Source organism: Ruditapes philippinarum, unplaced genomic scaffold (assembly GCF_026571515.1).
Source record: "Ruditapes philippinarum isolate M1 unplaced genomic scaffold, ASM2657151v2 ctg4888_1_1_1_1, whole genome shotgun sequence".
NCBI classification, from domain to species: Eukaryota; Metazoa; Mollusca; class Bivalvia; order Venerida; family Veneridae; genus Ruditapes; species Ruditapes philippinarum.
The window spans coordinates 77,423-93,735 of record NW_026866230.1 but is presented as its reverse complement, the minus strand read 5'-3'; the positions used below and the strand labels follow the sequence as shown (position 1 = coordinate 93,735).

The window sequence follows — 16,313 nt, the reverse complement described above, 5'->3', positions numbered from 1 at the left end:
TTATTGTTCGGAAACCATTTTTCTATTTTTTAGTAACGGTGACCCTTACCTTGACCCCACGGATCCAAATGCAAAACCAACCAGGGTCTTCATATATAAGCTTGATATACAACAAGTTTGATATCTCTATTTCATTCCTATTTCTGGTTATTGTCCGGAATCCAATTTTCTATTTTTAGTAAGGGTGATCTTGACCCTGGAGCGGACACAAAAGTGTTACGGACGGACAGATGGACAGACTGAGGGACGGATGGACTGACAGATGGAGACCACTCCTATAATTTTCTTTCCGCTATGCAGAATGGGATTTAAAAAAAGGGTAATAACTTAAAACAAGAGGCCAATAATGGCCCTGAAGTCGCTCACCTGTATATAGGCCCCCGGAGCAGGGCCAGTTTAAACCCCAGGGCTTTTATTTGAACAAACTTGGTAGGCACCCATTAGAAGATGTTTCATGCTAAACATCTAAGGTCTAGCTCGTTGGGTTTTTTAAAAAGCTAAAAGTGATCACAAAAGCTCACCTTGTCACTTTGTGACAGGTGTGCTAAAAATGGATGGCACATTTATATGACTTGGCAATATCATGTACTGTATTAATTAGGAAGTGTGGAAATTATGAAGCCATTAGTATAGATAGAACATAAGATTATCCAACTTGCCGGTTTAGGTCAACAATTTTCATGTTCAAAGTGCTGAAAAGGGCAAAAACTTGGTAAAAATGAAAGCCATAGTTTTGTTACTTGCCCAGATTATGTAAATGTACTTTGTATTGATTAATAAGTGTGTAAATTATGAAGCCATTGGTACAGGTAGAACTTAGGAAAAATCCAACTTGGAATTTTAGGTTAACCTAGGCTAGACAGTTCAATGACTATATGTTGGGGGCATTAAAAGTCACTTTGTTTCAAATGAGGGCAAAAAAACTTCAATACTTATTCAATAAAAAGTTTAATTTCCAACAATATTTAAAACTCATTTCATTTTTACAATTTTCTTTATAAGAACTTAAATTTAATGACTTCCTACAGTCCTAACAAATAACAAAGTAACTTATAAACGCATTCCTAAAGATCAACAACCCAAAACCTATAATATTGAAATAAATTATTCATCAACTTTTAACAAAAGTCACAACTGACCACAATCCACAATTAACAATGAATAATGAGATACACAAAGGTCTATGACATGCTGATAAGTTCTTCTTAGTGTTTTTGTTTGTTTGTTTTTTGTTTGTTTTTTCCAAAATAAAAAAATTTGCTGCAGAAAGTTGTGTAAGTATATCATAATTTGTAACATCTCTTATAATGCTGTGCTGTATACACTAAACAGTTTTCCTTTCTATACAAAGCAGTTTTTTCATGAGATTAGACCAGGTTTAATTAAAGGAACTCCATTGAGGTCAAAAAGCATAAAAACATAAAATTTGAAACTCAAGTAGAGCACTTTACTGAAAAAATCTGAAAAGGAAAATAAAGAAATTTACACAAAATTAAATTTAATATTGATTTTTTGTGTGATTCTTAGTCTACTTTGAGTGAAAAGCGTTGCAACACTTTTCATATTTGCGACATTTAACCATCAAACATCTGTCAGTATCACGGTAACAATATCTTTGAAATAAGTACACAAGTAATTTATAAACTAATCTTAATTTTTAATAATTTTAGTGTCATCAAAATTTCGTCTAAATGATGTATATCATGTCGAATGACATTTAAGTACTATACCAGTAAATTAATATCATTGTGATAGTATTAATATTTGTTTTCAAAGTTCAGTTTTAATTTCACTATAAAGTGAACTTAAATGTGTTCTTCTTCATATATTTTATCACTGTTCTCCATATATTTGATCACTGTTCTTACTAAATTTAATCACTGCTCTTCATATATTTAATCACTGTTCTTCACATACATGTATTTAATCACTGTTCTTTATTTATTTAAACATTGTTCTTCATTTATTTAAACACTGTTTTTCATATATCTAATCACTGTTCTTCCTACATTTAATCACTATTCTCAATATATCCAATCACTATTCTTCATATATCCAATCACTGTTCTTCATATATCCAATCACTGTTCTTCATATATTTGATCACTGTTCTTCACATATTTAATCACTGTCTACATATATTTGATTACTGTTCTTCATATATCTAATTACTGTTCTTCATATATTTAATCACTGTTCTTCATATATTTGATCACTGTTCTTCACATATTTAATCACTGTCTACATATATTTGATTACTGTTCTTCATATATCTAATTACTGTTCTTCATATATTTAATCACTGTTCTTCATATATTTGATCACTGTTCTTCACATATTTAATCATTGTCTACATTTATTTGATTAATGTTCTTCATATATTTGATCACTGTACTTCATATACTTGATCACTATTCTTCACATATTTTATCACTGTCTACATATATTTAATCACTGTTCTTCATGTATTTAATCACTGTTTTTTCACATATTCAATAACTGTTCTTCATTTATTTGATCAATGTTAGTCTTATTTGTTACCATTTGTTATGATAATCAGCAGTTGCCAATAAACTGATGAACGTCTGCTGCTTCATTTTGCGGCATACCAGAATAGATGACAATATTATCCTCCCCATGACTGTTTTCCACAACAATATAACCAGTCTGTTGGTCACCAATAGACTGTAACTCTTCAGTTTGTATCACTATAGTTTCCCGGTTATCTAAGTCATCTCCTATATTCATAACAATAGTATCAGCCACATCAGCTTCTGTTGCTGTATAAACAGCGTTACCTTCATTTTGTAGACTAGTCTCACAAATTCGCTTCCCATCTTCATTGTTTCCACTTTGATGACTTCCAAGTTTATTTTCAATGAATTTTAACTGATTGACATTTTGATTAAAGCTTTTTCGCATATCAAAAGTGCACCCTGGCTTCCCTATAAATTCATGCACGTATGCTTGTTCTTTGTTAACAGAATCCTTATTTACATTTCGCATGTTAACTATGTCAGGATTTCTTATTTTCATTTTCTTGGCTTCTTCTTTCTCAATATTGTGAATTTTCCACATGTGTTTATAATACGGCCAAATTTGAGTGAATCCCTGATTACAAATGGGGCAGAAATACATTTTTTCACCAGTATGTGTTAATTCATGTTTTCGTAAGTCCAAGTCCCCTTTAAACTTTTTTGGACAATATGAGCACTGTAGGAATGGGTCAAAATGTCGGTTTCGATGCTGGTCTCTTGTGGCGACACGGAAAAATTCTTTATCGCAAATGTCACATTTGTAGTTCCGGATATTCTTGTGCACATTATTCACATGTCGCCTTACTATATATGCCATTCTGTAATGAAAAACAAGTTGATTTATACATGTATCTAGATACTATACACATTTATTCTTTACAAACTGTAATCTGTAGATATTCATAAATGAAAAATAATACAAAGAACATTTACCAAAAAAGATAACATGTGTTTTTTCCAATACAATTTTCTTGATTTTTACATATTTCAAATGCCAATCTACATCATGTACATCAGTTTTTTTTCTCTTGGCAGCTTTTTATAACTCGTACTCGTATAATAAATAAAATTTCCAAAAGTCATGACTTTATCTTCCTGGGGAATTACTTTGATTTAATGACATTTTGCTTTAATGTACTTGGCAAAAAATTACTTACTTTCTTTTAAAGAACCATATCAATGTACCATAACATACATTGATTTAATGAACCCTATCAAGTAAAGATAACTTACTTAAACTTCATTCCGCAGAGCTCACACACATATGGATACTCTCCGGTATGATTGGTCATATGTACATCAAGATACTGTTTCCTATAAAATGCTGCTGGACACTGCTCACATTTCCATTTTTTCTCTCCATGTTGCAACATATGACTCTGGAAAACATCAAAATAAATATGAAGCTTTTCATACATGTGTGAACCCTTTCCACTCCTTATATCTTAAAATGGACTTGTCCATCTTTCAATCTGGACAAAACCATTCATAATTTTTAGGAAAAATTCAAAAGAAAATAACTGACAGAATAGCGAACAGTGCACACCATGATCAGAACAGCCAGATTTTGCTGACCGATCTTGGTCTGCCCTGGTTGCATAGATAGAATTTATGGTAGCAATGAGGCTAAAGATAAATGTAACAGCAAAATTTATGTCAGAATTTGCACAAATAATGATATCGTACATATGATAGGGTTAATTTATATGTAATGTTTCAAGTAAATGATGTATAATATATGTACATATGTATATAGATGTTTAACACATGAAAACTAGAACTATCACTAAATGTGATTAATACTCCCACAAGACTGCTTCTGAAATGAGGATGTTACTTGTAACAGAATACCTAGTAAAACAATTGAAATACTGTTATGGTTGTGGGCAATTAAAGATAGTTGTGGTTCTTGTATGTTGAATTTCCTTTCAATGTGGTTGGCCAGTTTTATTGAATTACTCTGCAATAAGTCTAGAAAGACAAAGAAAAGGAACAAAGGGCAATAACTGTAATTAGTCCAAATAGAGTTATGGTTCTTGTGCACTACACTTCATCTCACTGTCCTTGACCATTGTATAAAGTTTCATTGAATTCCAACCATTAATTTTTAAGTTATGCACTGGACAATAAAAAGTAACAAAGGACAAAAACTTTTAAATGAGTCTAGAAAGATTTATGATTTCTGTACACTGTGCTTCCTCTAAATATACTTGAACATTGTATGAAATAGTATTGAATTCCAACTAGTAGTTTTCAAGTTATGGTCTGGACAAGAAAAAAGCAATGGAAAAGTAACAAGGGAAATAACTCTGTAATTACTTTAGATAGAGTTATGGTTCTTGCGCACTGCACTTCCCCTTATTGTGCTTGACAATTGTATGAAGTTGTTTTGAATTCCAATCAGTAGTTTTCAAGTTATGCTCCGGACAAGGAAAAGTAACAAAGGCAATAACTCTGTAATTACTTTAGATAGAGTTATGGTTCTTGTGCACTGCACTTCCTCTCAATGTGCTTGACCATTGTATGAAGTTATATTGAATTCCAACCATTAGTCCTCAAGTTATGGTCCGGACAAAAGAAAGCAATGGAAAAGTAACAAAGGGCAATAACTCTGTAATTACTTTAGATAGAGTTATGGTTCTTGTGCACTGCACCTCCCCCTTATTGTGCTTGACAATTGTATGACGTTGTTTTGAATTCCAATCAGTAGTTTTCAAGTTATGCTCCGGACAACTAAAGTAACAAAGGGCAATAACTCTGTAATTAGTCAATATGGAGTTATGGTTCTTGGGCACTGCACCTCCCCCTTATTGTGCTTGACAATTGTATGAAGTTGTTTTGAATTCCAATCAGTAGTTTTCAAGTTATGCTCCGGACAAGGAAAAGTAACAAAGGGCAATAACTCTGTAATTAGTCAATATGGAGTTACGGTTCTTGTGCACTGCACTTCCTCTCAATTCCCTTTGTTACTTTTCCTTGTCCGGGACCATTGTATGAAGTTATATTGACTTCCAACCATTAGTTTTCAAGTTATGCTCCAGACAAGGAAAATGCAACGGACCGCTGGACCGACCACCGGGTGACTCCTATATACCCCCCCAAACATCGTTTCAGGGGTATAATTAGCAAAATGTGAACCATTGACCTTAATCCTTAACAGTACAATATTTGGATCTCACACCAGCTGCCAGTACAGACAGCTTAACAGTTACTTGAGTTTGGCGTATATTGTTATGTACCTGGCAGTCTGTTTGTCCATCTGCACTACTGGGTGCCATGTAACTGAAAAGAGAACATTTGGGCTAGATATTCCTGTCTGTGATGACAGCCTGTGTTTGATTCTTTTTCTTGCATATTACAAATTAATGATACATTGTATTTCGGAAAGCAATTACGAAAACTTAAAGTTTCATTTAGCACTTTTTTTATAGTAGTGTATGAATTTACAACTTCATTCATAACGGCAAAATGACACCATCCTGAGAACGCAGTTCATTAACCCATTACTTCATATACACGCCTTTTAACGCCTTTTTCACCCCCCCCCCCTTTTTGTTGTCTCAGATGGTGAAAAAATGCCTTATTTAGGCCCCCAACACTTGTTTTTGTTTGAGAAATGTTGTTAAAAAAAGTGACCACTTTTTCGGCGCGGCCCCCCAACCAAAAGATACATCAGGGGGTTGCCACAAGGGGGAAGTGCCCTCTTCTGTTTGGGGGGTTTGAAGGGGGGCGGAGTCCCCCTCATCGCCAAGAAAATTTTGGACTTGTGAGAGGCTATAAATGACCTCAGATTGATCATAAGGTAACGTGTAACCAACGCTGGAAAGCATTTGACTCTACCTCAATCCATTGAAAAGTTGCAGCACTTTGAAATCAATTATGATGGAAAAAAATCAACGCAAAATAGTGATTTTTGGCAATTTTGAGATGTCCCCTCTTTGCCATGGTAACAGAAAATTTAAGCCTGAGCATGTTGTTGCAAGGGCAATGGTCCAGTCAACATTTGTGCCAAGTTTGATTAGTGTTGAAGCAGTTTTTATAGTATTATAGTAATTAGAACTTGTAACGGGAGACTTTTCAATGAAAACAGCCATTTTTCACAAAATGCTCATGAAGTAATGGGTTAATAAAAGGTGCATCATTTTGCTGTTATGAATGAAGTTGTAAATTCATAAGCTACTATAAGAAAAAAGGGCTAATTTAAATTATTAATAGTCGCAATTTCTTTCACAATTATGAATAATATGCTGTATGCAAGAAAAAGGATCAAATACCTGAGCTGCCAATAAAAACATATCTAGCTCTTTGGTAACTGTTCTTTTGTTATTTTTTCCTTTTTTAATAGAAAGGCATTGACCTCTGAACTCTATTATTCCCTTTTATTCTCTTTACAGATACATGGCACCCAGTAGTGCAGATGGACAAATAGACTGCCAGGTGCATAACAATCAGTCAAATTTTTTGGGAGTGTATAAAAAAACAAACTCATAATTCTAACCCTTTTACAGGCTGATGTCTTGAAGCATTTTCCACACTCCTCACACTTGTATGGCATTTTATCAGAATGCATCTGTTCATGATATTTTATCATGCTCAATGATCCAACTTTACCACATTCATTACACTTAAAGTCATTACGCCTCTTCAACGGCATCTGACCTTTTTTTAATCTTTTCCGCCGTTGTTTCTTTGGATATACCCTTTTAATTGTTTTCTCTAAATCTTCTTCCTCTCCATCACATAGTTCATCATCAAGCTCTTCTTCTTCCTCTTCATTACAAACACTGTTTTCTGTTAACAGACCAGACCCATCATTTCCAATACCTTTCCTCGAATCATTTCTAACAATTGCGTCATCTATTTTCTCAGCATCAGAATCTTCATTACAAGTTACTTCATGATCACTTGTTTTATCAGCATTGAAGTCCATCTCTTCATTATAATATTTATCTTTATCTTTAGAAAAGGTAGATAAACCAGTTTTCCTATTAGAACTTTTCATTGATTTAAGATCCCTAGTTTCTCTTAAAGCTAATAAAGTTTCACCAGCATTGAAATCAGTTTCACCAATTAGAGATTTTCTCCGTTTTAATGTAAGCTTCTCATTTTTGGTTTCTTGCAACTGCGGTGTCCTTCCTGTAAGTTTCAACATTTCTGGTAGTTCACTTTCCTTCATTTTAGTGGTTAATTTTCTTTTCCTCTGAGAACGTGTATAGACTGGTAAACTATTATTTTGTTTCTTATCAACAAGTTCAGAATTTTTACGACTAGTTTTAGCACCAATCTTTTCAATATCTTTATCTGGTGAAACATCATCAACATTTTGCTCCTTTTTCTTACTACATAACTTTCTATTGCTTTTAAACCTGATATCATCAGTTGAATCCATTTTCATTTCAACAAGTTCATTGACCTGATCCAGCATTTTTCTTTGAGAAGATCTCTTTACAATTTCATTGTTTCTTCTATCAATGTCACTGCGATTGTCTTTCTCTTTACCTTTCTCAATGTCAACAGTTGTCCTAGATTTTACATCTTTATCTTGGTTTATTTCATATTCCACCAAAGTATCAATGTCTTGATCTTCTTGTACATCTGAAACTGTTGGGGATTTTTCCTTTTCATTATTACTGACTGGATCAACAGCAGCTTGTTTATCAGTGAGTTCAGGATCCTCACTTACCTTTGAATGTTCAACTTGGAGTGAATCATCTGGCACCATCACCTTGAAAATATTAATAAATATAATCAGCATATAAAAGGGCATTATTGAATTTCAAGATTGTCTTTATATTACATGTACTAGTATTAAATTGAGTACAGTGTATAAAGAGATACACATGGTATCATCAATTTCCTAGCAACCATGAAACCATTGAAATTGTTTCTTTATTTGTGCATTTAGTAAATTGCTGCACATAGTAAAATACAATATAATATTCCGGGCATAGTTTAGCCTGTCTTATAAAAATGATCTGACCAGTTTATAAAATTGAGAAAATAGAAATCCCAAGAGAAAGTCCAAAATGACAAAATTGAAAATGTTGCAGGCTCAATTTGTTTGAGCATGTTCATGGATGGCACTGTCAATTGCCAACTACCGTCCACACCCCCTAGCACCGGCTTAAGCAGTGTTCAACATTTAAACATGTAATGGTTAAAATTTTGAATTTAGAAACAGATGTGCAGATGTGTTCATGCATCCAAACCTCTCATTCCAAGTCTCAAAGTTATAGTTATGAATTGAAACTCTCTTGTAAACATTTGTTTAAAGCATTTCTGAACTTGTCTGTGGGCAATACAGACAAGTGATTTTACCGTCCCTGGACTGTAAGCGACAATTGCAACTTAAGTAAATCACTTTTTTTGCTCACTTACTTTTAAATACCTTTTCAATTATTTTTTCATGAAGATTAGCATAAAACTGGATGCATGCTGCTTAAAGCTTGTCTATTCTTTACAGCATATGGATGAAATTGCACCAGTAGTTTATGAGGAGGAGACCCGACAAGTTTTGTGACAGACAGACAGACCATAAAAAAGTTATCCCTATAAGTTGTGCATGAATCAGCTTCTATGTACCTGGCAACACAAAAAACATTAACAGGCCAAAACACCTTTGTATTTAAGGACCATAATAAGCACAGTAAAAATTTATTCAAGCTGAAAACCCTTGTAATATGCTTAAGTACTTGAGCTACCAATTAATCATATAAAGTTTCACTGAAATTGCATTAATGGTATTAGAGGAATAGCCTGGACAAACATTAAAAATAAAAGATATGCCAACGGGCAGAATGTTGATCCTATTTGTCTTAATTCAAACCCGAGTCTATAAATTTCAGATCAAGGAGAAAGATATATAGTGATTATATACACAGGTGAGATGTGCGCAAGACACCCTTTTTATACCCAAGGCAAATTCTTTTCATTGCTTCACCTTAGATGACATTGACCTCTGACCCAGTGACTTTGGTCATGTGCATGAAACAAAGTCTCATGATGAACATTTGAGAAAATAGAAATCCCTAGAGAAAGTCCAAAATGACTTTTTTTATATTTTTTGGAAAATTCCTCCATACACAAAGAAGTTATGGCATGGACAAGTTTAGACGCAAGCACCCAAAAAAAACACTGAACAGCCATTTTGACAACTATGTGGAGCTCAGTGACAAATATCCTCTGACCACTTAAAGCATAATACTTAAAAGTATAAGCAAGATACAGTACCGCTAAAAATGAAAAGGTGGCAACTTACAGTGTATTAAGTTGACCACATCACAAACCGGCTCAATTTAAAAATCCTCTGACCACAAAGCATAAAACTTCAAAGCATAAGCAGGTTACAGCCAACAAACAAATTTTCATATTTCTATTCGACCTTTGACCTCTTATGACCATGAAATACAATTTGCGTGAGACTTGAGGAACATAGATCTGTGCTAATTTATATAAAAATCAATCTATGTATACAGAAGTTATACTTGCAAATGAATGTTTTATTTTATTTGACCTTTTGACTCCAAAGTGTGGCCTTGACCTTTACCACAAACACCTGAAATTTTCCAGAGACACTCCGACTTACTATGGAGAACATTTTACCTGAGTAATATTAAAATCACTCCATGCATGTGGAAGTTACGCTCCGGACACAGATTTTGTGCTGACCTACAAGTGTGACTTTGACATTTGAACAGCGAACTTGGGTTTTGTGTGTGACACCACCCCACCATTGTGAACATTTGTACCAAATTACTTTGTAATCTTTCAAAGAATGAGCAAGATACAGCGCAAACAATCAAATTTTGATATTTTTATTGACCTTAGACCTCTTGACCTTCATTTTGCGCGAAGCAACTCAACTGAATATGGAGAACATTTGTGTTAAGTAATATTAAAAACCATCCATGTATGTAGAAGTTATATTCGAAAATGAATGTCTCATTTTGTTATTTGAACTTTGACCCCTAAGTGTGACCTTGACCTTTACCTCACACACCTGACTTTTTGCGCTACACCCCGCCTCACTATGGAAAACATTTGTCCCGAGTTATATCAAAATCTCTCCATGCATGAGGAAGTTAAGTTCTGGACACTGGTTTTGTGCTGACCCCCAAGTGTGACCTTGACCTTTGTACAGCGGACCTGGCTTTTGTATGCGACAAACCACCCCATCATGGTACACACTTGTACCAAATTATTTTGTAATCCTTCAAAGAATGAGAAAGAAATAGACCAGACAGAACCGGACAGATGGACTGACACACATACACCAAAAAATAGATGAACTGGAAAATGCTGATGATATGCAGAACAAGTCTTGGTAGTGATCATTCCTGTAAAAATTGAATGAAATTATCCATGTAGTTTTTGAGGGGTAGTCCAGACAAGTTTTGCAACAGACAGACAGATGGACAATAGATGATGGAGAAGTGATTCCTATATGTCATAGAGGCGTCACAAAAATCATCACATTTCACAAATTGGCTGTTTCTGCAACATGTTCTTCCTTCATTCAACTTAACTATAGGACTTTCCAAAATCGGGATAAAAAGTGATAAAATCACTTGCACTGATAATTTATAACAAACTATTAGAATTTTAAAATTACCTCCAATTCCTGTGCAGGTATAGGTAAATCTCCAGCCTTTTTCCTAATTTGTTCAATCAAAGTATTGGCAGTAGCTTGAAATAAGTGAGCATCGGCCTCATTCATTTCAAAAGAAATTGAACCATCCTCTCTCCTTTCTATGTTCCTAACTTTCACCCTTGCAAATCCTTCTCTTTTTTCCTCTTCCATTCTAGCATCTGTTTCACCTTCTTTAGTTCCTTCATCAAGAATATTTCCACTGGTAACTTCAACCTCTTGGTAAGTTCTAGTATCTCCATCAGACACACATGTACCATTTTCATTTGAGATATTTTTGACTGTGTCATCACTTTCTTCTATGTTGGTATTATTCTCCTTGTTTAAGCTGAAAAAAAGGATTCATATGTCTTAGTCAAAGCTACTTGCCTCCAGAAGATAACAGAAAATCTACTGTCATATTAATATTGTCAAATCTCTCTTCCAAAGCATAAAATTACTGAAAGAATTAAAAAATTTCCCTTAAAATATTCATACTTTGATATTTTTTGCTTTTAAAACAAAAATTCCACTTTTCAGCCATAGGGATAAACCTTTTTTGTTACACAACAGAATACTTTTATCTGGGTTATTTTATATTAGTACGCATACCTCAGGTCAATATCAGGACCCATGATCCAGAACATACAGATTCCTGGATTTTATCAAACAGGTATGGGGAAACAAAACAACTACTTTGGTTTAAAATTTGCCTTTATTCATGGCACTCAAACATTACAATTAATGATAAACATCATACATGTACATGTATATATCTATATTATATTACATAATAACCAGTATATTGATTTTAACTTAAACTTGAAATATGATAAGACCTATAACAGCTTACACATTTACTATAAACATTGAAATACATGTGATCTCTGATACCCGACAGGCATACCAGATCCCAGAATTTTTTTCCAACCACTGTTGTAACACATGATCATGTTAAATAAATTATCTCTTCTATTTTTAACAGCAATTGTGTTTATGAAGTGGATAATTCAAATAAGAAACCACTATTATTGATGATTTAGTCAACTTTCTTACTTGAATTAAGTGATCAGTAAAAATAGATTTACACATTAAACCCTCGGTAACTAGACCAGGATAGGCTTACTGTATAGCGCATTTTATCTGCGGTGTCAAATGTTGGCGTTTTTTAAAGTGTTTTGAATTGGCGGGGTCATAAATTGGCGCAAACGCTTTTAGACCGCCAAATTAAAACACTTGTTGGCATAAATATGGGGTCATGAATTGGCGATTACAAATAAAGAATAAAAAAAATAAATAAAAATAACACCGGTCACGCAGTAGTTGACTGTCCTCGTTTATTTTACGGCATACGGTATACCTATGCTTGGTCACCTTTATCTTTACATCGTGCTAATTCTTATAATTAACTGGGATCAGACAGGTGTAAATATGGTACCGTGTGGTAACTGGACCATGGAAGAGAAAGGTATGCCCTATTATCCTGCAGTCTTTAAAGCGTGAAAAATTGTTCACGGTCACAAATTGTTCACGGTCACCACAACTGATTGCTATATAATTACAGTTATCATTAGTTTTATTTCAAATTATGAAACATAACAGTGAAAACAAAACAAATACTAGTTTACTTAAATTCGATAATAAATGACATTTAGATTTGTTTCTCGTCGTGTGATCATCTTCGTAATAAATACAGTATATAGATATATAATTAAATGAGTTTCGTACCAAGACTTAAAAATAAACAAATTCTTTTCAGCTTTCTTGTAATGTTTATTTTTATTACAAATAATCAAGGGAGATTACTCGGACAAACCAAAGCTATTTTACCATGAGTTGTCTACCTTTCAAAGAATAATGGCGATGATCTAAAATGGCGGTGCTTTAAATTGGCGGTGTTTTGAATTGGCGCTACTGACCCTGACCGCCAATATAGCCAAATATAAACCCCCGCCAAAATAAGTACTTATACAGTATCTCATTAACTGAAAATTTTACTCTTTTTTTCACATTATATTACATATTACACTTTACCATCTGGAGTTGTGCGGCTTTAAAGATGTAACATTTCCTATGAGTACTTTCAGTTTATGCCTTCCATCATCATTGAAGTCATCAGCTTCAAACTGTGTGGCGCTACATCTTGTATCCAATTTTGGAAATGCTGTACTGGTCACGTGGTCAAAATAGTATGAACCACCTTCATTGTGCTTCATACAATGAAAATGTAAGCAGCAGATTGTTTCAAATGAACGAGAACATCCGGCACAGGTGAACTTATCAGCAAGCCTCTGGCGACCCAGAATAGATTGCTTGATCTGATTCCAGTTTAACTTCTCAGAAGACTGACATAGATGGATAGTCATCATCAAATCTGTAAATAAAAAGTAAACTTTGAATAACTTTGTCAGATTTAAAGCAATCAATTAAATTGTTTCAGTAAAAAATAAAGTTTAAAGTCCTCATATACATATCTCCAGTTTAATTCCCCGATCTTGAGAGACCGGATAAGACCAGATCAACTATTTTGATTTTATTAAAAGTTATTACAGAATTTATTTTTTACGAGGACGTCAATATAACATGTCTACCAAAGGCATAGTTTACAACGCAAATTTAAAATCCCTTGAATGTGTTCAGAGAGCTTCACTAATTAAATCACTGAGTAAAAAAATATATGTTCTAATGATTTTTTGAAGAACTGAAATATGTTTTCTGATTTTAACTGTTTAAATCTATTCAAACTAGCAGCAGTGTTGCCCATAATTTTTCTATGCGTAAAAATGACAGTTGAAATTAACTATAACAGTTTGACAGTAAGAAAAATGAGTCAAACTGTTCATGCTTAATTAAGTTCCTTTAATGGCAAGTCATTTAAATGTGCAGAGATTTTGAAATGCTACATAAAGCGTCGTAATATACTACAAAAACATGTTTTGAGTAGAGCTGTCAATTATTCATTGCAAAGCATATTGATGATACATTGATATCAGATGACAGAAATCAGTGATACACCAATATATCGATATATATATAATAATATATACTCCTAATTTATTGTATATAATTCACTTTCATACCTGTTAAAAATGATTTTAGTAAAATATATGTTCTGTTCATACAAATATGTTGTTTCCTGTTTATAAAAGTCCTTTGCATGATTTTTCCTAACCATAATTTGTCATCACCGCTATGAAATGGTTATGTAACAACAGCTTAGTGTTCGGCATGGCCACCTGTTTTTGTATACCTGTCATGTGAATTTTCATTATTCACAGATATTTAAAAAAAAAAATTAAATTATCAATTTTTTCAAATATGTGTTGATTATTGATCAACAGAAAAATATCAACCATACATTGATATCGTTTCTATCGATGACAGATCTAATTTTGAGTGAAAAGATATGCAGACAGTAAATTTTAATATTCTTGCATAAATGTGCAACATAAAAATTAAGGGAAATCATTTTTGTCTACAGTATATCATGATTTCTATTTACCACATGTACACAGGTAACGTGGCTGAATGTTTATAGTGGTAATAGTGGGATAGATTGTTTTGGATTGGATATTCTGCAATCCAAGGTGAGTCATTTATTTCTTTTGTTGCAAATTTACTGTATGCAAAAAGGTTTACAATTAATGTTTCCATGTATTTTAAGTAAACATATTGTATTATTATTGGGTAAAAACAGTTTATGTATACTTTGCTCCTCTTACATGATGGTACATAACGCTTTGAAACCAGAAAGAAAACAACAAATGAAACTTAAGGTACAAAAATTGTCATATAAGCTATAACATATAGGTATTTTCTGCTGTATGGCCCAAGGAAACAACAATATATTCAGTCAAAGTCAATTTTAGTGGTCAAACGTAGACCATATGTCAGCCATTTTGAATGTCATCATTTAAATCACAGTAATGGTGCTACATTTCAGTTTTTCATGTTTCAGTTAAAATTTCTACATGTTATTTTGCTTGATTTTTTTTTTTTATGCACTTTTTTATTATAAGTAAGTGAATTTATTAATCTATTTATTTATTTTAGTTTTTAGGAAATCTTCAATTACCTATAAATTCTAGATGTTAACTTAAAACTATTTCTATTTTATTAATTTCTATTTTTATTACATGTATTATCATTTTCATTTATTTCACATTGCTACATGTATTATACTTAAATTTCTATACTATAGTCATCTATTACTTTTATAAACTGTTATTACTTTTAATATAATATGTACTGTGCATGTCATCAAACTATGCCTTAATTTACCATTTTATTGTAAAGTTCTTCTTAACCTGTTTGATACTTTTATTTCATGCTTAAAGCTGTTACTAGTTTTTATTTTCAGATCTGTTATATGTTAGAAAATATGTTTTATGCCTTTGTTATTGTCGGTAAATAGCTTATTAGCTAATGTTTCTTGTAATATGTAAACCGACTTAAAATAAAGTTTCTTGTATCTTGTATTTATGATATTAAAATAATCCTTACTTTGTTACTCAAAATTTATTGTTTCAAAAAACAAGAACATTTAGAAAATGATTTTTGTTTCAGACATAGCAAAAATTTATTGGACTATTGTTGCTTTTTGCAGAAATTTGTAAAACGTTGTTCTGTTTTACGTAAAAATCTAGAGATTTAAAATATTTTGCACAAAAAACTTTGTTGTATAGGTGTATAGCACTTTAAAATCACTGCACGTTTTGCTATTTATAAAGAACTTATGAAGGTGTCGATAAGATGTTGGCGTGTACGTACTACTAACGGAAACGTCTTATGTTATAGGACAAGGAATACCCCATGTTCAACAACAGCCCTCTTACTTAAAAGTTGCATTATCAGTGATTATCAATGTAAGTAGGCCCTACGTCAGCCGTAGGTTACTAAAACTATATAAAAGTCAGTGTTTTTTGTTTGGAAAACATTCATGTATTTTTTTACCTGGAAGCATTGTTTCAAAAATCAACAAGAATGTTTCTTAAATTAAAATGTATACTTGTTCGTATAAAAAGTTAATCTTTAAATTGCAATTTATACCTTTACAGCACAATCTTCTAGATTTCTTTAGTTGGCTACAAATGGCAGTAATGAAACAAAGGGAAGAAACTTTGCTTTCGTTCGCGTAAATCGTTACTAAT

The 16,313-nt window shown here is 32.8% G+C and overlaps 1 protein-coding gene across 1 annotated transcript; it reads right to left on the bottom strand.

Moving 5' to 3' along the window:
* Nucleotides 1-1,221: 1,221 nt before the first annotated feature.
* On the bottom strand, nt 1,222-16,290 carry LOC132731852 (zinc finger and BTB domain-containing protein 24-like). Its single transcript, XM_060718137.1, has 6 exons — nt 16,213-16,290; nt 13,198-13,537; nt 11,149-11,512; nt 7,036-8,262; nt 3,771-3,916; nt 1,222-3,355 (listed from the first exon to the last, which is right to left on the bottom strand). Exons 2-6 carry the CDS (start codon nt 13,530-13,532, stop codon nt 2,557-2,559), a joined length of 2,871 nt encoding a protein of 956 aa, XP_060574120.1. The 5' UTR covers nt 13,533-13,537; nt 16,213-16,290; the 3' UTR covers nt 1,222-2,556.
* Between the last annotated feature and the right edge of the window lie 23 nt (nt 16,291-16,313).

What these genes read in the sequence shown, in the direction of transcription:
- LOC132731852 (XM_060718137.1), bottom strand. Translation starts at nt 13,532, where the DNA reads ATGATGACTATCCATCTATGTCAGTCTTCTGAGAAGTTAAACTGGAAT. An exon ending in TACCTGCACAGGAATTGGAG is followed by an intron (nt 8,263 to 11,148) that starts GTAATTTTAAAA and finishes AATATTTTCAAG; the next exon opens with GTGATGGTGCCAGATGATTC. An exon ending in AGACATCAGCCTGTAAAAGG is followed by an intron (nt 3,917 to 7,035) that starts GTTAGAATTATG and finishes GATGTTTTCCAG; the next exon opens with AGTCATATGTTGCAACATGG.